The sequence below is a fragment of the Elephas maximus genome, chromosome 16 (assembly GCF_024166365.1).
Source record: "Elephas maximus indicus isolate mEleMax1 chromosome 16, mEleMax1 primary haplotype, whole genome shotgun sequence".
Lineage (NCBI taxonomy): Eukaryota > Metazoa > Chordata > Mammalia > Proboscidea > Elephantidae > Elephas > Elephas maximus.
In genome coordinates this window covers 39,725,854-39,750,868 of record NC_064834.1, presented here as the reverse complement: position 1 = coordinate 39,750,868, position 25,015 = coordinate 39,725,854, and the positions used below count along the sequence as shown (strand labels likewise).

At 39.4% G+C, this 25,015-nt stretch overlaps 1 protein-coding gene across 2 annotated transcripts in view; it reads right to left on the bottom strand.

The window, feature by feature from the left end:
• Nucleotides 1–10,549: 10,549 nt before the first annotated feature.
• Nucleotides 10,550–25,015, bottom strand: part of STAMBPL1 (STAM binding protein like 1) — a 46,926-nt gene continuing 32,460 nt past the window's right edge. The window contains exons 6-11 of one of the 2 annotated variants that reach the window (XM_049855349.1): nt 23,562–23,919; nt 21,745–21,863; nt 20,826–20,963; nt 15,920–16,032; nt 14,358–14,457; nt 10,550–13,183 (exon numbers count right to left, since the gene is read on the bottom strand). In XM_049855349.1, the coding sequence (XP_049711306.1) occupies nt 13,127–13,183; nt 14,358–14,457; nt 15,920–16,032; nt 20,826–20,963; nt 21,745–21,863; nt 23,562–23,919 (885 nt within the window). In that variant the 3' untranslated portion in view covers nt 10,550–13,126. Of the gene's footprint in view, nt 13,184–13,437; nt 14,458–15,919; nt 16,033–20,825; nt 20,964–21,744; nt 21,864–23,561; nt 23,920–25,015 lie in introns of those variants that run through there. The other variant, XM_049855348.1, reaches the window with a different exon arrangement.

The following is a 25,015-nucleotide window of genomic DNA, read 5'->3' as shown; positions in this document are numbered from 1 at the left end:
AAAAAATCAGTCATTGAAAACCATATGGAGAACAGTTCTATTCTGACACAGATGGGCCACCCTGAGTTAAAGTTGACTCGATGACAACTGGTACTGGTATCCTTGATAAAATCAAATCCTGCTTTTCAACATGGTGCTGGTGAACCTGATAAAGGGCTGGGACTGGTATTCCAAACAGTAAGAGTTTGATGAGAGTATGTCAGTTCTAGAAACTTTTGACATCTTTATTAATGCTATCATTAAAATTTGACTTTAAAATATTAAGTTAATAATGTTTTGCCTTTGAAAAAATTCTGTAAGTATGGCATCTTATTGCTGAAATGAACCACTAAATTATTTAATCCACACACATTATTTCTGAAGCCTCCCAAAACACGGCCTTGTCTGAAGTCAGGAAGAGCAAACGTCTTCTATTTATTTGTTTTGCTCTCAAGGTTCATCAGTATTTATATTAGGAGGAAGCATAATGGAGTTTATTTTTTAAACAATCTTTGTCCTGGAAAATCTGCAGAGAAGAATTTTTAAACATCCTTTTCAGACTTAAGAACACAGATTCAACACTCATTCTACTGGTACTTCCTGGACCCACAGGGACAATGACTAATTCAAGTAAACAATTTTGGTTTTTCACAGTCAATTCTGTTTACTTGATGAGGATGTATGGGTAATCCTCCTTGACAGAGAAAAAATATATACATCAAATTATCTCCACGTGGTTTTAGAATGTGTTTTGGCCTAGATAATGCCGGAGGCATTTACTTCAAAACAAATAGCTTAAATAAAGCCAGCCTCTAATACTTTTTATTCCACTTCCCTTCCTAGGGTTCATCTCTGTTTTCTCTCCTTCATCCTCTGCATCTCCCCACCTCCACTCTGAATGATGACAAGCAGACCGAGTATAAAAAGCTTCCTTTCTGGATCATGTTCTCTCCCCAGGGTTCTCTTGATCTTCTCCCTAGCTCTCCTTTGGTTATTCAAACATATATATATGCATATGGGCTTTATTAAATTCCTTTAATCACAAAAGCATTATAAAATTAACATTATCATAACAAAACATAATTATTGTAAAAATATTTATTTAATTTGAAAAATACCTTTTTAAATACCTAGTGTGATTTACTTAGTTGAAAATTCTTTTTGAAAGCTGTCCTTTTAAGGAATAATTCCTTAAGTCTATTTGAAGACTTTAAAACACCAGATCAGGGTAATATTATAATAGCTACTCATGTTCTTATCCGAATGGTACTTTTTAAAATAATAACTATAGGATCTAAAGAGGTGTACACCTCAGCCTCCACACAGGACTGTAGTAGCACTTGCCCTTTGATAATTACCAAAAAAAAAAAAAAAAAAGTCTTCTGGGACATCAGTATGATAAGTGTCTAAGAACCACTGAACAATGCTTTTGTCAGCTTACCCCAGGGAAAATACATTCTTGTCTCATGAAGAACCAGCCAATATATCAGAAAAAGGAACAAGTTCCTTAGAGGAACAGAGAAGAGTTCTGTGCATACTTCACACAGAAAATAAAGTGAATTCTTCTAAGAAGAACGAGAAGCTGAAAGCTTGCCTTCCTTCCTTTGGCATTGCCAAATACATGGCATTTCTCAAACATCCTTTTCACAGGAGACATTTTCTTTCTAGATAATTCTTCAAGAAATGCCAGAAGAGAAACATCTGCTTTCCACATCTGGGACCGCTTCAGCTAGTTTCACAACAGAAACCTCCATCTCAGGCCAAAGCATTGCACAAGCAGTCTGTAGTATGGAATACATCGGTGGGAGGCAGGGGGAGGGTACAAATAGTGAACCTACTCTGGTATGTGGCCTCATCTGACATAAATCTGCCCTTTGTATTGCAACTTAAGTAAAATGCTAATTTTCTGCAAACAAAACCATACTAAAAAAAAGCCAGGAACCATTTCAGTGGCTGAGAAGAATCCACAGACATTCTACTCTGCTCTTCTGTTATTGGCAAGGTCTATAAAGATGAGAATAATTTCTCTCAAGGCAATAGGCACCCCCATGACAACAAAGAATACAATTTTCAATTCAGTCTGAACACATTAAAAAATGGGAGCAGTACTCGCCTACTATGAACGATATCTTCCAAAGGAGGCCCATCCAAAGTACACTCTGGTCTCTAACAGCCTCTAGTTGGACGACATGAGCTCTACTTCCTGGCTAGCCCATTTCCCAATGGAATGAGCACATTTCTGATGACTCTTCTTTCAGACACTGAGTTCTGTGAGCCTCTGGGAACCATTCTGCCTGACAAGGGTGGGGCACTGGTTTGTTGCCTCCAAAGTTCTTCAGCCCTGTGACAAGATCCTTCTGGGCAGTCTGGTTAATAGGGTTTGTACTTGGCAATAAGAAAACCACATCTCCTTCAAAAACAACCTTTCGAACTCCACCTCAACCCTGAGGTTTTACTTTCCTTTGTAGAGAAATGAAAGAGCCAAGCACACCCCCACTCCTTCAGGCAATATATCTTTTAGTGAAAAAACAAAAAAACAGAGCCCTAGTGGCACAGTGGTTAAGAGCTATGGCTGCTAACAAAAGGTCGTCGCTTAAAATCCACCTGCCGCTCCTTTGAGACCCTATGGGGCCATTCTACTCTATCCTATAAAGTCACTATGAGTCATAATTGACTCCATGGCAAAGGTTTTTTTTTTTACGAATTTAGTGAAAAATGGGTCCTCTTCTAATCTGCTATTCAAAAGAGACATAATTGGCTTTGCATACTCATGGCTTCTCTTTCTGTTCTCTCTAGAAATCTAAGAAGCTAAGTGTTCTTGGCTTCCAATTGAATCCTTTTCTGTCTTTAAGCACCATTCGATATCTGCAGTTTTCTCACCAGCCACCTCTCATTTTACATCCTCTTGGTCTACTACTACATCTTTGAATTCTACTCTGAGGATAACAACCATTCCTAAGCCACTTCGAGTCCCAGTAGTCATATACCCTGGAAAAAATTATATAATCATTCCCTTTTCTCAAGTGTATTAGAATACCATGTTGTCTTTACATGCTAAGAAGTTGAGAACAGCCTGACCCAGCTTTGCAGAGTTCATTTGCCCTTAGCTGATGGTGGCAGTAGTCTCAAGGCCCCTGACACAGGGAAGGCCAAGCTCTACTTCTGGAGCTTGGGTCCTGAACTTTCCTAGGCTACAAGTTGTCATGAGGCAGAAACAAGCCACTGAGCTACCTTTAGTAGGCTCTTAATGAATGAGACCTGGAGCAGAATTTGGTTGGCATGATATCAGTATTTGGGATAGACAATTAGAAAGGGATATCAACTCATCTAATGCCTAGGATATCAATGTTTAGGCATTAGTGAGCTGAAATGGACTGGTATTAGCGGTTTTGAATTGGACAATCATATACTCTTTGCTGGGAATGACAACTTGAAGAGGAATGGCATTGCATTCATCGTCAAAAAGAACATTTCAAGACCTATCCTGAAATACAACATTGCCAGTGATAGGATAATATCCATCCCCCTACAAGGAAGACCAGTTAATACGACTATTATTCAAATTTACACACCAACCGCTAGGGCCAAAAATGAAGAAATAGAAGATTTTTATCAGCTGCTGCAGTCTGAAATTCATTGAACATGCAATCAAGATGCATTGATAATTACTGGCAATTGGAATGCAAAAGGTGGAAACAAAGAAGAAGGATCAGTAGTTGGGAAACATGGCCTTCGTGATACAAACAATGCTGGGGGTCAAATGATAGAATTTTCAAGATCAAAGACTTCTTCATTGCAAATACATTCTTTCACCAACATAGAAGATGACTATACACATGGACCTCGCCACATGGAACACACAGAAACCAAATTGTCTACATCTGTGGAAAGAGACGATGGAAAACCTCGATATCTTCAGTCAGAACAAGGCCAGGGGCCAACTGTGGAACAGACCATCAATCGCTCATATGGAAGTTCAAGCTGAAGCTGAAGAAAATCAGAGAAAGTTCACAAGAGTCAAAATATGACCTTGAGTACATCCCATCTGAATTTAGAGACCATCTGAAGAATAGATTTGATGCATTGAACACTAGTGACCAAAGACCAGACGAGTTGTGGAATGACATCAAGGACATCATACATGAAGAAAGCAAGAGGTCATTGAAAAGACAGGAAAGAAAGAAAAGACCAAGATGGATGTCAGAGGAGACTCTGAAACTTGCTCTCAAATGTCGAGCAGCGAAAGCAAAAGGAAGAATTGATGAAGTAAAAGAACTGAAGATTTCAAAGGGCCTCTCGAGAAGACAAACTAAGGTATTATAATGACATGTGCAAAGAAGAGATGGAAAACCAAAAGGGATGAACACATTCGGCGTTTCTCAAGCTGAAGAAATGAAGAAAAAATTCAAGCCTCGAGCTGCAATACTGAAGAATTCCGTGTGGAAAATATTAAATGACACAGGAAGCATCAAAAGAAGGTGGAAGAAATACACAGAGTCATTATACCAAAAAGAATTAGTTGATGTTCAACCTTTTCAAGAGGTAGCATATGATCAGGAACCGATGGTACTGAAGGAAGAAGTCCAAGCTGCTCTGAAGGCATTGGAGAAAAACAAGGCTCCAGGGAAATGATGGAATATCAATTGAGATGTTTCAACAAGCAGATGCAGCGCTGGAGTGCTCACACCATCTATACCAAGAAATATGGAAAACAGCTTCCTGGCCAACTGACTGGAAGAGATCCATATTTATGCCTATTCCCAAGAAAGATGACCCAAATGAATGTGGAAATTATAGAACAATATCATTAATATCACATGCAAGCAAAATTTTCCTGAAGATCATTCAAAAACAGCTGCAGCAGGGAACTGCCAGAAATTCAGGCTAGTTTCAGAAGAGGACGTGGAACCAGGGATATCATTGCTGTTGTCAGATGGATCCCGGCTGAAAGCACGGAATACCAGAAGGATGTTTACCTGTGTTTTATTGACTATGCAAAGGCATTCAACTGTGTGGATCATAACAAATTATGGATAACATTGTGAAGAATGGGAATTCCAGAACACTTAATTGTGCTCACAAGGAACCTTTACATAGATCAAGAGGCAGTTGTTTGGACAGAATAAGGGGACATTGATTGGTTTAAAGTCAGGGAAGGTGTGTGCCAGGGTTGTATTCTTTTACCATACCTATTTTTTTTTTTTTTTTATTCAATCTGTATGCTGGGCAAATAATACGAGAAGCTGGACTATATGAAGAAGAACAGGGCATCAGGATTGGAGGAAGATTCATTAACAACCTGTGTTATGCAGATGACACAACCTTGCTTGCTGAAAGTGAAGAAGACTTGAAGCACTTACTAATGAAGATCAAAGACCACAGCCTTCAGTATGGATTACACCGCAACATAAAGAAAACAAAAATCCTCACAACTGGACCGATGAGCAACATCATGATAAACAGAGAAAAGATTGAAGTTGTCAAGGATTTGAGTTTACTTGGGTCCACAATCAACAGCCATGGAAGCAGCAGTCAAGAAATCAAAAGACGCATTGCATTGGGCAAATCTGCTGCAAAGGACCTCTTTAAAGTGTTGAAGAGCAAAGATGTCACCTTGAAGACTAAGGTGCGCCTGACCCAAGCCATGGTATTTTCAATTGCATCATATGCATGTGAAAGCTGGACAATGAATAAGGAAGACCAAAGAAGAATTGATGCCTTTGAATTGTGGTGTTGGCGAAGAATATTGAATATACCATGGATTGCGAACAAACAAACAAATATATCTTAGAAGAAGTACAACCAGAATGCTCCTTAGAAGCAAGGATGGCAAGACTGTGTCTTACATAATTTGGACATGTTGCCAGGAGGGATCAGTCCCTGTAGAAGGCTATCATGCTTGGCAGAGTACAGGGTCAGTTGAAAAGAGGAAGACCCTCAACAAGGTGGATTGACACTGTGGCTGCAACAATAAGCTCAAGCATAACAACGATTGTAAGGATGGCTCGGGATCGGGCAGTGTTTCGTTCTGTTGTGCATAGGGTCACTATGAGTCGGAACCGACTAGACGGCACCTAACGACAACAACAACATCAACTCATCTAAGCACAGAGGACAGGGAATACCCCAGCTTCAAATACAGAAATCATTGAAGTAAAAAGTGGATGCTAGTATATACAAATGAGGTTGTTTAAGTAACTCGGACAGAATCTCAGGAGGAAAGCAAAGTCTGGGAAAGCTGTGGATAGTGTAGAAGTCACTGGGAAGAGGAAAGATAGGGAGCTATGCTTGGCCCTGCCAGGGAAAAAATGGTTAGAGAAGGTAACTTAAAAGTTGGAAAGAAAAGAGAGACAAAACCTGGGAAAGAGTAAGGCAAGACCTCAAAGGATAAGCAGAGGACTGAGAGGTGATCACAAGACTGTTGGAAAAGGAAAAGGCAGCCAGCTCAGGATTTTCTGAGGTGCCTGGGTGCAATTTCTACTGAGAATAAGGTCGCACTTGGACAACCAATCAAAAAGTGTCCTGAAGAATATTTACATAGTCTCAAAATACTTCCCTACAAATTACTTATCAATTACAAAGATGAAATAGCAACTTCATAAAAGAGGAATCTGGTGAACTCTATCCAGTAATCTCAATTAACAGCACCAATATTGGGACAAAGCAATATTATGAGTCTCATTTACGATATTCCGAGGGATACAACATCATTTCTGTGGTATTTCTGCCAAAAATGCATAAGCAGAATTTAATCATAAAGAAACGTGAGCCTACCCCAAACTGAGGCAACTTCTACAAAATAAATAGCCTGTATCCTTCAGAAACGCCAAGACGAATTAAAACAGACTAATGAACTGTTCCAGATTAAATAAGAATAAAGGGATATAACAACTAAATGTGATGTGTAATTCTAGACTGTATCCTAGTCAGGAAGAAAAAAAAAGCAAAAGAGACATTATCAGGATAACAGATGAAAATTATGTGTGGACTTTGGATTACGTAATAGTATTGTGTCCACTCCACGAGTCAGTTTCTGGTACTGTGGTGACTTGCGTGTTGCTGTGATGCTGGAAGCTATGCCACTGGTATTCAAATACCAACAGGGTCATGCGTGGTGGACAGGTTTCAGCTGAGCTTCCAGACTAAGACAAACTAGGAAAAAGGACCTGGCAGTCTACTTCTGGAAACCCTGGTGGCGTAGTGGTTAAGAGCTATGGCTGCTAACCAAAATGTTGGCAGTTTGAATCCACCACGCTCTCCTTGGCAATATTATGGGGCAGTTCTACTCTGTCCTCTTGAGTCACTATGAATCAGAATCGACTCAACAGAAACGGGTTTGTTTTGTTTTGTTTTTGGGGGGGTTAATCTACTTCTGAAAAAAGTTAGCCAGTGAAAACCTTATGAATAGCAGCAGAACACTGTCTGATATAGTGCCAAAAGAAAGCCCCTCATGTTGGAAGATACTCAAAAATGACTGGTAGAGTTGACCTTAATGACCTGGGTGGACTCAAGCTCTCGAGACCTTCATCTGCTGTTTCACAACTCAAAATGAGAAGAAAAAAACTAAATACCCATTAATAATAGGAACGTGAAACACACAAAGTATGAATCTAGGAAAATTGGAAATCATCAAAAATGAAATGGATGCATAAATATCGATATCCTAGACATCAGTGAGCTGAGAGGGACTGGTATTAGCCATTTTGAATTGGACAACAATATGGTCTACTATGCTCAGAAAGTGAAGAGGAATGGCGTTGTATTCATCATCAAAAAGAACATTTCCAGATCTATCCTGAAGTACATCACTGTCTGTTATAGGATAATACCCATACACCTACAAGGAAGACCAGTTAATATGACTATTCAAATATACACACCAACCACTAAGGCCAAAGATGAAGGAATTGAAGATTTTTACCAACTTCTGCAGCCTGAAATTGATCAAACGTGCTATCGAGGTGCATTGATAATTACTGGTGACTGGAATTCAAAAGTTGGGAAGAAAGAAGGATCAGTAGTTGGAAAATATGACCTTGGTGATAGAAACAATGCCAGACATCAAATGATAGAATTTTGTAAGACCAACAATTCTTCATCACAAATAACTTTTTTCAACAACATAAATGGTGACTATACACTTGGACCTCACCGGATGGAATACACAGGAATCAAATCGACTACATCTGTGGAAAGAGATGATGGAAAGCTGGATATCATCAGTCACAACAAGGCCAGGGGCCAACCGTGGAACAGACTATCAATTGCTCACAGACAAGCTCAAGTTGAAGCTGAAGAACGTTAGAACAAGTCCATATGAGCCAAAGTACGACCTTGAGTCTATCCCACCTGAGTTTAGAGACCCTCTCAAGAATAGATTTGACACACTGAACGCTAATGACCGAAGACCAGACAAGTTGTGGAATGACATCAAGGACATCATACATGAAGAAGCAAAAGGTCATTAAAAAGGCAGGAAAGAACAGACCAAAATGGATGTCAGAAGAGACTCTGAAACTTGCTTTTGAACTTAGAGTAGCTACAGCAAACGGAAGAAATGATGAAGTAAAAGAGCTGAACAGAAGATTTCAAAGGGTGGCTCTAGAAGACAAAGTAAAGTATTATAATGACACATGAAAAGATCTGGAGTTAGAAAACCAAAATCAAAGAACACACTTAAGCTGAAAGAGCTGAAGAAAAAATTCAAGCCTCGAGTTGCAATACTGAAGGAGTGTATGGACAAAATACTGAATGACACAGGAATCATCAAAAGAAGATGGAGGGAATACACACAGTCACGGTACCAAAAAGAACTGGTTGATGTTCAACCATTTCAGGACGTAGCATATGAGCAAGAAATCATGTTACTGAAGGATGAAGTCCAAGCTGCACTGAAGACATTGGCAAAAAACAAGGCTCCAGGAATTGACAGAATATCAATTGAGATGTTTCAACAGATGGATGCAGCCCTGGAAGTGCTTGCTCGTCTATGCCAAGAAATTTGGAAGACAGCTACTTGGCCATCCGACTGGAAGAGATTTCATTTTCATGCCTATTCCAAGGAAAGGTGATCCAACAGAATGCAAAAATTATTGAACAATATCATTAATATCACATACAAGTAAAATTATGCTGAAGATCATTCAAAAGTGGTTGCAGCAGTACATGGACAGAGAACTGCCAGAAATTCAAGCAAGATTCAGAAGAGGATATGGAATAAGGGATATCATTGCTGATGTCACCTGGATTGTAGCTGAATGCAGAGAATACCAGAAAGATGTCTACCTGTGTTTTATTAACTGTGCAAAGACTGTGTGGATCATAACAAATTATGGATAGCATTGTTAAGAATGGGAATCCCAGAACACTAAATTGTGCTCATGAGGAACCTGCAAATAGATCAAGAGGCAGTTGTTTGAACAGAATAAGGGAATACTGCATGATTTAAAGTCAGGAAAGATGTGCATCAGGGTTGTATTCTTTCACTTTACTTATTCAATCTGTATGCTGAGCAAATAATCTGAGAAGCTGGACTATATGAAGAAGAACAGGGCATCAGGATTGGAGAAAGACTCATTAATAACCTGTGTTATGCAGATGACACAACCTTGCTTGCTGAAAGTGAAGAGGACTTGAAGCACTTACTGATGAAGAACAAAGACCACAGCCTTCAGTGGGGATTACACCTCAATGTAAAGCAAACAAAATTCCTCACAACTGGACCAATAAGCAACACCATGGAAAATGGGGAAAAGATTGAAGTTATCAAGGATTTCATTTTACTTGGATAACACCCAAGGGAGCAGCAGTCAAGAAATCAAATGATGCATTGCATTGGGCAAATCTGCTGCAAAAGACCTCTTTAAAGTGTTAAAAAGCAAAGATGTCAATTTAAGGACTAAGGTACACCTGACCCAAGCCATGGTGTTTTCAATCGCCTCATATGCACTGGAAAGCTGTGCACTGAATAAGGAAGACAGAAGAATTGACACCTTTGAATTATGATGTTGGTGAAGAATACTGAATATACCATGGATTGGCAGAAGGAACAGATCTGTGTTGGAAGAAGTACAGCCAGAATGCTCCTTGGAAGCAAGGATGGTGAGGCTTCATCTCACATACTTTGTGGTCATGTTGTCAGGAGGGAGCCCCCTGGAGGACATTATGCTTGGTAAAGTAAACGGTCAAAGAAAAAGAGGAAGACCCCCTCAATGAGATGGATCAACGCAGTGGCTCAACAACGGGTTCAAGCATAACGAGATGGTCAGGAAGGCGCAGGACCAGGCAGTGTTTCATTCTGTTGTACATAAGGTCGCTATTATTCAGAACCGAATGGACAGCACCTAACACAATTGTGTCCATATTGAATTTCCTAATTTTGATAACTTTGCTGTGGTTGAGAGACAATCTTTCTTCTTAGAAATATACACTGAAGCATTTAGTGATAAAGGGACTCAATATATCCAGCTTACTCAAATGGTTTAGAAAAAAATTACATACGTGTGTGTATGTTTATATATAACAGAGAGAATGTGATACAGTAAATGGAGCAAAATGCATACAACAGATGATCTAAATAAAGCGTGAATGATAGTTCCTTGTACTACCCTTGCAACTTTTCAATACGTTTGCAATTATATCAGAATAAAAAGCTATTCTCAAAGTGCCTAAGTATTCAGGAGATCCCAAGAGAGGGTGTTGGCTTGGGTAAAAGCTACAAACAGGGGTGAAGTGAGAAAGATGACACTCTGGCCTATGTTCCTGAAAATGTCCTCTCGGTATGCTCCTTGTGTTCTGGTTTTCATGACGGCATAAAGCATCATCTTGTATGTGGCAGAGCTGGAATTTGACTCTAGAGCATGAGCTTTTTTTTTTCCCCCCCTTCCTCATTCTATTTTTTACTTTATTCATTTGGCACCACAATTCTGAGATTTATTTACGTTGCTCAGTGCACACCTAGCCCAATTGCTTTTAATTGGTGCGTAGAGGTTCTTGATATGTATCCACACTCCCAGACTGAGTCCAGCACTTTGCTACCACAAGTAACGCTTCTATCAGTGAACGTCTGATTACAGAGCACGAGATTTTAACCTCTCTGTCTTGATTCTATGTGTATCTGTAACATCTTCCTCATCTAGTATAATAAGTTTACCTATAAGGAGCCCTGGATGTACAATGGTTAAGTGGTTGGTTGCTAACCGAAAGGTCTGCAGTTCAAACCCACCAAGAGGCTCCTCAGGACAAAGACCTGGCGATCTGCTCTGGTTAAGATTACAGCCTAGGAAACCCTATGGGGCAGTTCTACTCTATCACACAGGGTCACTCTGAGTCGGAATCGACTTGATGGCACACAACAACACTAATGAAATAGACTTGTGTAGTATAAATGGCTCCCAGAAAAGCTATACTGACTCTTAGTCAATCCTATGTTCTTTGCTAGTTGCCAATTTTTCTCTCTCTCTCTCAGAATTGTTCTTGGACTCAGTGCCTAGCACCCAGCTTTTATACAGGCTCCTTTGAAACTAGGGCAGATCAGCAAGTTTGCTGGTTTCTCTGATGCCTTTTCTGTGCTCACTTCACTGGGCACATCTGTGGTACCATAGTATGCATTTGGATTTCTTAGGACTTCCCTATGGGTTTTAGTCATTAATCTCTGTTAAAGGTATCCACTACAGGATCACTGGAACTGTTGATTTGCAAATAGAATTCCCTTATTTATATACATCTCTCAGACAATATGTTCACTTTCCTCCAAAGTTTCTCTCAATTCAGCGTCCACTTGCTTTTCCTTATTGGTTGACATTCAACAAACCCTCTACAGGGAAATTAAACAAGCAGTAAGGCAAAACAAGGGTGTATCCTGGACCTGGATGTAGCTGAGGTGTTGTGTCCAGCAGGTGATAGGATACTGAAAGCCTCCCCCATCACTGTTTCACGTCACCTTGCTGGCAGTTTGCTACAGGTTGTCACATAGAAGGCATCATCCATACCTGTCTTCAAGCTGGGCAGGTTAGATTTTGCTCCTTTAACAATATTACTTCTGTCTTCTCTACTTATATTTGTAGCTAATTTTTTTCCAATATGTTTCCACCTTCAGGTTTTTCCTACCTATCCAATTTGCTAAGACAGAACATACCTCTCTCATTCCTTCTATTTAATCTGTATCTTTTGATCTAGGTAAATGCTTTTATTATCTAGATACCAGCCGCAGTCCCATCCTACCAAGCCTGAGAAATACCATAACGTACATACATTGTACTTATGTTATCCTGTTCAATTTCATCCTTAGTTTTTTCTTTCCTATTCCCCGAGCATTAGTTTATATGCACATATTTTTAACCACAAGTACTCTTTCCACATTATTTCTTTTATTTGTTCTTTTTGGCTGAGAATTTTCTGTTATTTCCTCTGCCATATGTCTTCTGTCACCCTTGTCGACCTTCACAGTAACGGGCTTTGCATTTTTATCTGATCCTTCTTCTTTCCCACTCTCAAGCTTCTCTGCGTTTAGTCCTCTTAATCAAGTTGATGAGTCATCGGCTACCCCAGTCCCTCTGACCTCATCCTGAAGCAGAAGCTCGTTGCTCTAGTATTCGATGCCATGATTCACTGCAAACCTATCTTGGATGCTGGGACTGGATGAAACTGAAAACACAGATGGTCTCTATTGTCGGCACCCATGGTTCTTTTCACGTGGCGAAGCTGCTCACCTTCTACTGTAGGGAAATGTTGCAGGAATAGATGACCCGTCTTAGAGATGAACTCCTACGAATTTCTTTCTTTGGAATTATATTTTACATGAGTGAAAAAAAAAAAAAATTACAGGGAAACACCTAACGTTCTAAAAATCATATGCAAAGGCTTCTATAAATACTGGACAGACTGTTGTTTGCAACAATTTATTATCAGGTCATAGTATTTGGGTACACTAATAGGTACTGATTTAACAACTTTGTGACCTCTCTTGAGACAAGGCAACCGCTCCCCCCAAAAAAAACTTCAAAATGTACAAGAACAATAAATATCAAACCTTCAATCTAAAATGTATAAATATAAAATATCAGTCATTTCTGGAAACATCTTAAGAAAATCCGGCAACCACATATCCACAGGAAGGTGTCTGGAGCTGATGGCGCTAGTCTTCAGATCACCTGAGATCCAACACAATTATCTTTATGTCTTTTACCAACACATGTTTGCATATCTAGGAAAGAAAACATTGGTTTTACATCATAATGCTTAACATACAATTCTATTTAGGGAGGGAATATGAATTTCCTAATTTAAAAAGTACTTCTGCCATCAGAACAAAGAAAATCAGGTTTGTTCATGTTCAACAACAAAGTATTTATAGAGGTTGCAAAGTGATTCTCATTGTAAATGAATTCTAACTTCATATTAATGTTTCTTTGATGTTGTAGCCACAAAACTGCCAAGAAGTTTTTTTTGTTTTTTTTTTTAAAGATACAGTCAAATAACGTTTCTGTTGAGCTATACAAAGCTAGGAAGTATGATCAGTTTTCACTGAATTGTTCTGAAAAAACTAATTTGGTCACATCATGCAGAAATGATTTATAAGCCATTTTATATGATTTTCTTTAATAATTATTGGTATATTTAGACTGTTGAAAACTTCAGATGTCACACAGATATACAAATGGAAAGGTAGCTTTATGTGTAATCAACTCTGCTACAGAAATACTTGAATTTCCTTGTAAATAAAAAAATAAAGTAAGAAATCATAGCTTGAGAAAGCATAAAGATTTATTAATTTTCAGAGATAGGAAAATTCCAGACTAAGCAATACAGTGTTTTAGCGCTACTACAGGCTTACAAAGGAAAGCCCCTCCTAGGTGTGTCTTCCCATCAAATCTGTAGGTATATCAGAACAGTGCATACAGTTCTTATTTAGCCTTACTTTAGGGAGAGAAATAGAAGCCCTGGTGGCGCAGTGGCTAAGGTGCTCGGCTACTAATTGAAAGGTTGGTGGTTCAAAACCACCAGTGGCTTGGCAGGAGAAAGATGTGGCAGTCTGCTTCCGTAGAGATGTATAGCCTTGGAAACCCTTTGGGGTCACTACAAGTCAGAATCGATTCATTGTTTAGTGCAAGAAAAGGCTCGAAGTCTTTTCAGGGATTTAACAGCTGCGAGTGCAGAAAATGAAGGTGACTGTGATGGGGAACGTGTTGCGAGTAGGGGTTGATTCTACAGTTTCAAAGCAAGGGCAAACTTACATAACATTCAAGGGCAAATATAAGTTGTCAGGTAAGTAGTAAGTCGGATGTTTGTAGCCCGGGGACTTACTGTATTTCCCTCCTTTAAAAAAAAAAGTTTGAAAAATAAATATCTGCAGAAAATAGCCGATGTTGTCTACTCACACTGAACAGCCTGGGGTCCTTGGTGTGTGGATGAAATCCCTTCTTTTTACAAGCCGAAACTTCAAGCATGCCAGCATTGGTGAGCCTGAAGATGCCAGTGCTAAACCCCAGGACAAAAAAGAGGCAGAAACATTAGCAGTCATTTATGTTTTCTGCATGCTTTATTTGAATGACAGAAATGTACATATTCCTCAAAAGCGTGGAGAAAGACACCACAAAGTAGGAATTTCATGGTGTTTATTTAACCCCTCTTGTGATAACTAGCCAAGGAGTCCTGGTGGTGCAGTGGTTAAGTGCTCGGCTGTTAACTGGAAGGTCAGCGGTTAGAACCTGCCAGTCACTCTGTGGGAGAACTGACATAGCAGTCTGCTTCCATAAATATCACAGCCTTGGAAACCCTCTGGGGCAGTTCTACTCTGGCCTATAGGGTTGCTATGAGTCAGAATCAGCTCAAGGGCAACAGGTTTGCTTTTGCTTATTTTTGTATGTGTGATGACTGGCCAAAGGAGAGAACCCCAGGGGAGGGCAGTGCTATCTCCAGGCACCTGCAGGACTGAAAACGGGAAGCAGTAGCACAGCTATTGTGTGAGCCTACAGAGAAAAGGACAAGCCCTGAGGGAGGAAATCACAGGTGGCAGATATTTTCCAAGTATGATGCTAAACACTGTTTATAACAACAGCAAACATTTATTGTTTTTTTTTATGCCGCCAGGCACTATGCAAAGAACTTCATATAGACTAGGATGTCCCTAAACCCAATGCCTTCCAGTCGATTCTGACTCATAGCGACCCTATAGGGCATTCCTAGTTGGTGCAGAAAGTTAAGCGCTAGACTATTAATAGAAGGTTGGTGGCTCAAACCCACCAAGAGGCATCATGGAAGAAAATCCTGGTGAACTGTTTCCAAAAAGTCACAGCCTTAAAAAACCCTACGGAGCGCAGTCTACTTTGCAACACATGGGACTGACATGAGTTGGAATCAATTTGATAACAACTGGTCTGGTTTTTTTGTTACACAGACTATCATCTGATTTCATCCTCACAGGTATGGACAGGTATTAGGGCTGAAGGAGCTGAGGCTGACAGCAGCGAGGTGTTCTGCTGAAGAACATACCACTTGTAAATGGAGCCAGGAATTCCAGTCTAAGTTTGACTCTTATGCTCACCACCCTAATAATAATCTACAACAATCACTGTTTCTCAAAATTAAAACAGGTTTTGGAGGTAATTAAGCTGAGGCTGGAAAACTTCTTACAATGGGAAATAATACAGTAGAATGAAGATCTCAAAAGGCAACCTGGAATAACTTCCCTCCTAAATTTTATCCACATCAAGGTCATGCTAACTGGAGAAAGAGAACCAGTAATTCTACCACTGAAAGGACCTTGTAAAACAAAAGACTGCAGAGCTGCAGGTACATGGGGCCCGCTGGTACCAACCTCTTTTCCCAAGGGCATTGAGTTGCCTGCCCATCCAAGTGCCACAATCTGGTATGTGGCACACTTGAAATCAGCAGCCCCAGACAAAGCTTTCCCTGGGCTCCCTTCAATAGTTACACTTACTCCTTATGCTTTGGTGAACAAACAATGGCAATAGCCTCTGGCAACATGAGCTGATAGGAACAGTGTGTGTGAAGATCAACGCTGGATAAGAATGCAGTTTGGGTGGGATGTGTCTGTGGAAAGAAAAGAGGACAATCATATTAGGGTAGCTGAGTTTTAGCCAAAGCCACAGACCATTTTATGAAACAAACAAAAAAATGTATTTGCTTTTTTTAACCATCATTTATCAAACAAGAAACATTAAAAATGTTTTGCTAACATAATCCACCCCTTCCTGCATTCCTATTATTTGCTTCTTTGGAATAACTATGACTTTGAGAAGAGGCTCCTGGGAGTTTTAAGAGACATGTACTTCCTTGTTGGGAAAGAAAGTGCTGGAAATTCATTTGCCAGAGACTTTAAATAGATCCTCAGGTCATCAACCCAACTGACCTGTGAGACATGTATGGAATTATCTCAATTTTACACAAAGATCCTGAGGCTCAGCGAGTTTAAGTAACTTGTCCATGGTCACCCTGCTGGTCAGCAGCAGAGCTGTGACATGAAACCCTGGAACAGAGATACTTATGCCCAGAACCATGGATATGAAAAGAAAGTTTCCACAAAACGTGCCACACGTCCTTGTGAATCCTTTTGTGAATCACCATTCCACCTAAATGAGTGGAATGTTGAAGGTGTTTGGGACCCATCTTGCATAAGCGACTAAATACTCAGATAATGAGGAAGAAGGTGAGATAATGAATAAAAAGTATCTTCAAGGTTTGGGGTCATATACAAACTTGTATTTATGAAAGACAAATCCGCGATTCATAGATAAATATGAGAAATGTATGTATACATAATGATTTAAAATCCATATTAGACCCTGATGTAGCTTGAAAAAGGACTGTGACCATTTTAGTCATGAAACAAAGGTCCTGGAGACACAACCTCTGGGCATGAACCCCGGCTCCATCACTCGCTAGCTGTCTGACACTGTGAAGGCTACTTAACCTCCTCGTGCCTGTTTCATCATTTGTAAAACAGAGATCATAAAGATAAGACTATTAATTAATTAATATACTAATGACCGTTTTCTTCACGGGACCTTTATGAAGATAAATGGGGATGAGCCACATAAAAGTCTTAGAACAGTACCTAGAACTTCATAGAAAGGAGTCTAAATTGTTAGCTGTTATTACTGTCGTTTCACTGCTGGTGGTGTCATTTTACAGTTGTCATTTTAAAGTTGTCATTATTAGCTAAGGGCATAGGCCGTGCTGTTGTTGTTAGTCGCCATGGAGTCAGCTCTGACTCATGATGATCTTACACGTAACAGAATAAAATGCTGCCCCATTTTCTGCCATTTGCACGATGGCTGGTATATTTGAGTCCACTGGTGTGGCTATCGTGTCAATCCATCTCATTTAGGGTTTCCCATGTTATTGTTGTTGTGTGCTGTCAAGTCGATTCCGACTCATAGAGACCCTGTAGGAGAGAGTAGAGCTGCCCCACAGGGTTTCCAAGGAGCGGCTGCTGGATTCGAACTGCAGACCTTTTGGTTAGCAGCCTGAGCTCTTAACCACTTCACCACCAGGGCTCCTGGGGTTTTCTACAGAGAGAGTTAAATGCCTTTGTACACAACTACGGTCTGTTAAAAAAAAAAATGCAAAATTTTAAAACTTTTATACTTAATAAAATGAAGATAAAATCAACTGAGTTCTACTTATAGAAAGATACGTGTTCTGCAAGGAAACAGAACTCTTGAATTATATAAAGACTTAGCTCAAATGAGGAGTGCAAATTATCCTGATTTTTAAAACACAGATTTTTGAGCAAGGGCATGAAGTGGGGGGCCTCATTGCCTGTTGTCTGGTTCAGTGAAAATATCTTTGCACACAGAACCTTCCATGTCTTGGTGAGGCAGTACAAAGTATTCAATGGGACTACAGTGCTGTGGAGGCAGCGAGCAACCTGACCACTCAAATAAACAAGGCACATTCATTCTAGAATGAATGCAAACCTCATGACATTCTAAGCCCTTCATTTCTGCCAGGAGCAATCATTTCTACTCCAATGAGGATAGCTCTCCCACGGGAAATGGAGCTCCCAGTCTCTCATTCTATGGAAATAAAAACGAGATGATGATGATAACAAGAGCAGCAAATGCCATTTACTGCAACCGAATCGTGAGCCAGGTACTTTCCACGAATTATTTCATTCTCACAAAAACTCGGCGAGTTCAGTACGGTTATTACCCCCCATTCTAGAGTTGAGGAAACTGAGCTAAGCAGGAAAGTAAGTAACTTGCTGAAAGCTATATAGCTAGTTAAGTCAAGAAGTCTAAATTCAAACCCAAGTCTGTGTGATTCCAAGCCCTTTTTTCTATGACTAATTTATATCTGGAAAAAGTTAGCTCTGGAATTTGTTGTTATTATCATGCTCAATAAATATCATCACGAAAGGTCTTTACAACCATCGAGGTTTAGAAATGTAATATTTTAGTATTTTCATTGAACCACAACAATTTGATACGGTGAAAAATAAATTATACCAAAAGCAAGATCCTGGAATTCTAGAATTATGCCAAATTCATTATCTGAATAACTTAATTTCATTATAGCATACTTTATACCACACAGATGGTCATAAAGGAAGAACTTTCAGTTCTAATTTGGGAAAATGTTTTTGTAAGATAAACTAACATAGACTTTTCAATATGAATTTGTAATTAAATTGACACTCATGCTCAATTTATGTTACAGTTTATTTTACTTTAAAATGCATTCTTGTTATAAAAAATCATGTTAAACTAAATAATACCTTTAAAGTTGAGCTATTTCTAAGCAAACAGGCGTATTAGCAAATAAATAGACATATGGAAAGTTCTGCAAACTATTCAGTTATAAATCATCTGTTGCATTTGAGAAGCAGTTTATAATTTTCAAAGGGCTTTCACACCTGGTATCTTATTTACCACCCACACAAATCCTGGGAGGGAGGGAAGGCATCCACTAGTCCCACTTGGTCAATGAGGGAATCTGGAGACAAGGAGGTTTGTAGTCATGACTAAGGGCACTAGTAATTTACAGGTGGAGCTGGGACTAAAGTCTCTTCTACACTCCTAAATTATATAACACCAAATGCTTGGTGACTGTGTGTTATGTGTGTCTGTGTGATGATCACGTATTACTCTTCAGGGGATCTCAGAGTCCCCAGCACGGGCCCTGGAATTCTTCTTAAAAAGCACTCCATGTGGTAGGGATGACTTGTCCCTATCCCAGGCCCAGATGTTCAAGACGAAATGGAAAAATGTCCCCCAGATGGATTAAGCCATGGTTAGAAAAAGTAGAATATCATCATCACTAACAACAGACACAATTCTCTAAGTCCCTAGAAAAATCTGCTTAAGAAATCCACTCATGTTATTTCACTTAATTCTCACCAGCATACGAAGTTAGTTTATTAGGATCTCCATTTTATGGATGATAAAGCTTATGCTCAGGTTTATTTAAAAATTTGCCAAAGTTTTGGGGGACATCTAGGTCAACTGGCATAACAAAGTTTATTAAGAAAATGTTCTGCACCCCAGTTTGGTGAGTGGCATCTGGGGTCTTAAAAGCTTTCGAGTGGCCATCTAAGATGCATCAATTGGTCCCAACCCACCTGGAGCAACAGAGAATGAACAACACCAAAAACACAGGAAAATTGGAGCCCAAGAGACAAAAGGGCCACATAAACCAGAGACTCCATCAGCCTGAAACCAGAAGAACTAGATGGTACCCGGCTACAACCAATAACCGCCCTGACAAGGAACACAACAGAGAGTCCCTGATGGAGCAGGAGAAAAGTGTGGCACAGAACTCAAATTCATGTAAAAAGACCAGACTTAATGGTCTAACTGAGACTAGAGAAACCCTCAAAGGCATGACCCCCGAACTCTCTGCTAACTCAGAACTAAAACCATTCCCTAAGCATACTGTTCATACAAAGATTAGACTGGGGTATAAAACAGAAAATAACACTTGTGAAGAGTGAGTGTCTTAGTTCAAGCAGACACATGAGACTAAATGGGCAGCTCCTGTCCAGGGGCAGGATAAGAAGGCAAAAAGGGACAAGAGCACGTTGGATGAACATGGGAAACCCAGGGTGGAAAGGGAGTGTGCTGTCACATTATAGGGATTGCAACTAGTGTCACATAACAATATGTGTATAAATTTTTGTATGAGAAATTAACTTGACCTTTAAACTTTCACCTAAAGCACAATAAAAAAGAAAAAAAATTGCCAAAGTTCTTATACTGAATTTTTAGCAGAGCTGAGATTTGAACTCATGTCAATTTAATTCATAAGAACTTTTCTGTTCCTGTGATGGCCTAGTGGATGTTGGAACCCCATGTCTTTAGCCCAGTCTTAATGGCCCTACTGTGTAGCTATTTACAGAGTAAAGCACATACCCTTGGCCTATGCAGGAGGCAGGATAGATTGTATAGTCCCTATTTGATATATACAACCACCTATTTAAAAAATATTTTTAGGAATTTTCTTAAAATAATCTAATTTAGACCCAAAGCAAAGGAAAAGGGAACATTAATAACTGTCTAGTTGAGTTGATTACAAATCTAAAATAACTGGGCTAGCTAATCAAAACAAGCCCCTTAATTTCCAAATGTTTCTTTCTTTTTTTTGGCAGAGGGGGAGGTGGTCAAAAAAGCATATATGCCCCTCTCTAAATTCAGATCTGATAGGCTTAGACACGGCCCAATATTGATAAAAATGTTTTAATATGATGACATTTATTACATTTGAGAAAATTAAAGAATAAGAGACTAATTAAATTAAGCTAAATTTCCTCATGGACGAAAACGGCACATCACACACAAAAATAAATTACTTAAATAAACTGAAAACGAAAAGGTCAAACATACATGGATCCATCCCAGAGTGAGGAGGTCGTGCTGATCCTGAACACTGAATAGTTCTTCTACACACTCCATGTCGCAGTAGTCTGGTCCCGCAGACTGCTTTGGCACTATTACGTGGGTAATAGTAAATTCATTATGTGTCTAAAAGAATAACAAGCATCTGACTGAAAACACCTGAACAGGAAATGCTGTGTTTTGCTACAAGACTAGAGAGCGCCCCCACCAACTGCATCATCACCCCCCTTCTCCAACACAATTCAAAAACAGTGTCCCAAACTTGCAAATGGATTCTTTGAGAGTCAGTTGTTTGGAATTTGAAATATATTTTCTCAATAGAAATATATCATAAATTGGAATTAGCATCCCAGGCTGGTTCATGAAAATGTGGTTAACATATAAGGTCTTGAGATAATACACCTACAATGGAACAATTAGACAAAACACCACCAGGTTTATTTGGAGGGGGAGATAGCAGGTAAATAACATTTCTAAGGATCGTGGAGGCTGATGGTTTTGGTTTTGTTTTTAATTGCATTTAGTTTCACTTCAAGACTTATAACTTTCTTTTCTTCTAATACTGAGGGGTCTCACTAGGATCTCCCATAATCGCAATGGAAAAATGATTTCACAAACTAGGTGGATCTGGAAATTTGAAAACTGGTAATATACTATTTTTCTAATCAAAGACATATGCTTTGATTAATTGCTTCAAACAGACATTTATAGTATCCCTGAAATTTTATAATCATTTTCTAGAAAATTACTCCCATCAATAATGGCAGTTTTATGAAATTAAGCTATGTAAATGTAATTTGATAAGATCTACAACTCTTAACATTCTTTTATTCTGCTATGCTTATCACACGAAAGCCAGCATTGTTAAAAGTATCCTGTCCAGAGAAACATGAAACAAAGACCATACCAGTTTTCCACAGAGTATTCCACAGGTTTCTATTCCTCTTACTGTATTAGACTCTGCCAGCAGCAGAAATTTGTGGCAAAGATCTCTCGGTAAGACTACGCACCTCAGTCCTTCAACCGCTAAATTTAAGAAACAGGAAAAGAAAAAGCTAAAGCATCAATCTTATATCCCACCTTTCAAATTTGTCTACGGCAAGCAATTGCTATTAAAATATATTTCAAAACTAAAATTATCATGTGCCCCACCTTCCATGTTTTATCTTAAAACTTTTAATGGTAAACATTGACTGGAAGGAAGATAAAATTACCATTGTATATAAGTTACTTTATAAACAAGGTGGACAGGTACAAACACCCTTCTATCTTTATGGCCTGAACCAACTATACATATGTGTGTGTATTTTCTTCTTGCATAAACAAATGTACTTTAAATGCGTATGTTGCATAGATACAGCTCATGTCACAGAAGACACAGGCTAAGTATTCTTCATTGTATTTACTGTATGTTACTTAGGTCTTTACGAAAGTTGGTGATCGGTAGGTACAATCATATCGGTAGGTACAATCATAAAGTTTTCAGAAATAAATAGCAATAGAATAACTTATAAAATACCTGCCTATTATAACTCTTTTAAAACAAATGGGAACACCCATCCTGACAGTATCTGCTGGGAAGAATTCACCATTTGATTGTGGAAACTTGCCAGCACTGATCTAGCACTACCAAGCAGCACTAATTGTTGGCAGGAACACACAGTCCATTTGGAGGTTAGCTACTTATGCACATGGGATCCTCCTGGGTCAGAGATAATGCTAAGCATACCATGCACATACATTTTATTGCTGAACAAAGATCTAGACAAATGATTTTCTCAACATCTTCTTTTCTCTCCAATATATGTGTTTGCCTTTAAGCTATGGCGTGATTCTTGGTTAAAATATATGGGAGAAAAAAATGCTTCGATTTCTTCTCTTTTTAAAGCTCTGCACGATGATGAAATAACAGTCCTGTTATTAGAGACTCTCTGCTCTATCCAGGGGCAAATCATGTTTCCTAAATTTTAACGTTACATATACAGGCAGTCCCCCAGTTAAGAACATCTGACTTACATACAACCCATAGTTACAAAGCAAACCCCGTCAAGCCTATTACATTAAAAATTCAAGGTACATACAATGGTTCATAATAAAAACAGGTGCTACTTTGTGATGCACATCAAAACATTATTATTACTATTACTGTATTATTATGTTAAAGATGTTTTAGTGTATCTGGAAGTGTTTTTATGCATAAAAAGGTACACTGTATACTATATGCTAAGACGAACATTTGACTAACTGATAGATACAAACCACACCTAACTGTTCCGACTTACATACAAATTCGACTTAAAGACAGATTTAGGAATGGAATTCATTCATAATATGGGGACTACATGAAATAAAAACCTGGGTCCCTAAGAGGTGCAAATGGTTAATATGCTCAGCTACCAAAAGGCTGGAGATTCGAGTCCATACAGAGGTGCCTTGGAAGAAAATCCTGGCCATCTACTCCCAAAAAATCAGCCATTGAAATTCCTATGAAGCTCAGCTCTATTCTGACACTCACAGGGTCGCCATGAGTCAGGATCCGCTCAACGGCAACTGGTTACTGGTTAAAGTAAAAGCTAGACAGTACTGAGAGGTACTCATCCACATCCCATCATATAGAGGTCCTGCTATGATTAATAATGAAATGAGAACCTTCCCAGATGCTACAGAAATATGGCGCCATTAGAAGAGCCTCAATATGTTGTAGTGGAGCATTTGATCACTTACTCTGAACAGCACTTAGAGTAGCAGCTGGCTTTAAGGCCCTGTTTACGGGAGGAGAGTGGCTGGCGTAACTGGTTGCATCACTTTTATTAGGTTCCTCCACAAATACATTCAGCAAGGGGTTGTTCTGGTGTGTGGAAAAGCAGGACAAAGCACTCCCATCAATCTGCTCAGACAGCGCTGGGGTTTCCTGACGGCGAATCTGACCTCGGGCTAATTCTTGCTTCTTCAGTTGATCTTCGAAAAACAGAAACTGCTGGCATTCTAGTTGCTGCTGGCGCATCTGAGCAATCCGCTTCCTTTCCGCCTCTATCAACCTCTGATGCTCCAGTTTTTTAAGAATTTCTGCTTTGTATTTGTTCTAAAAAAGGTGGTTGCCAGAATAAAAGGTTAGTTTCCAAGGCAAAAACATCAAGTTGGAATTAGACACTTTCACACCTTCTAGTAGACAGACACAGCCAGACATTATGATATACCCACAGGGATACTCATGAAACAGTGAGGAAAACAGACACCATCATCACAAAAGCCCCTTAATCTGGTCAGGACAGCAGTTCCAAGCCCACTCATATTTTACCAGAGACAGCCATGACAATCAAGCTCCCTCCATTCCACCACACTTCTAAATATTGGAAAATCAAGGTCAGGGTTGTCTGCTCAGCCTAACTAGCCAGGCCCTATAGAACAAAATATCTCAGCAATAGTTATATCACCCTAGGCTGTACTTGCCAACATAACAGCCTCTAGCCATATGTGGCTATTTAATTTAAATTAATTGAAACTAAATAAAGTTAGAAATTCCATTCCTTAGTCACACTAGTCACATTCTAAGTACCCAATAGCCATATGTGGCTAGCAGCTGCCACACTGGACAGTGCCTAATAGAACATTTCCATTACCACAGAAAGCTGCCCTCGAACCCTTTGCATTTGCCTCTAGGACTCATACTGTTCGAACTTTATGCGGAAGAGGGGATATCTGCATAGAATCATTAAGAAATAATTCTCAAAATGTGGCCCAACCTTCTCTATCAGAACCAATAGGGATTTTCGTTAAAAATGCAGATTCCCAAACTCCCCAGTCCTAACAAAAAATCCAGGGATTAAGGTCAAAGAATAAACATTTTTAATAAGGTCCCCAAAAGATTGTGATGGAAACTAAATTTTGAGCTCCTGTCAGATGGGAATGGAGTGGAGGAGACCGTTTATAGCAGCCCACACAGGCATAACCCTAGCGATCTTTCTTGTTAAAATGCAGATTCTGATTAGGCAGTTCTGGGGTGGGGCCTGAGTTTCTGCACCTCCAACAAGCTCCCAGATGATGCCAGGGCTGGCGGGAGCAAGGGTTTCCAGGCATCTCTGTTCATCTCTGTGAGGTGTAATGACGCCACTCTTACCCCACAAGAGATTTCTACGGGTCATACACTCAGGATACCACGGTGAACTATGAAGTAACTG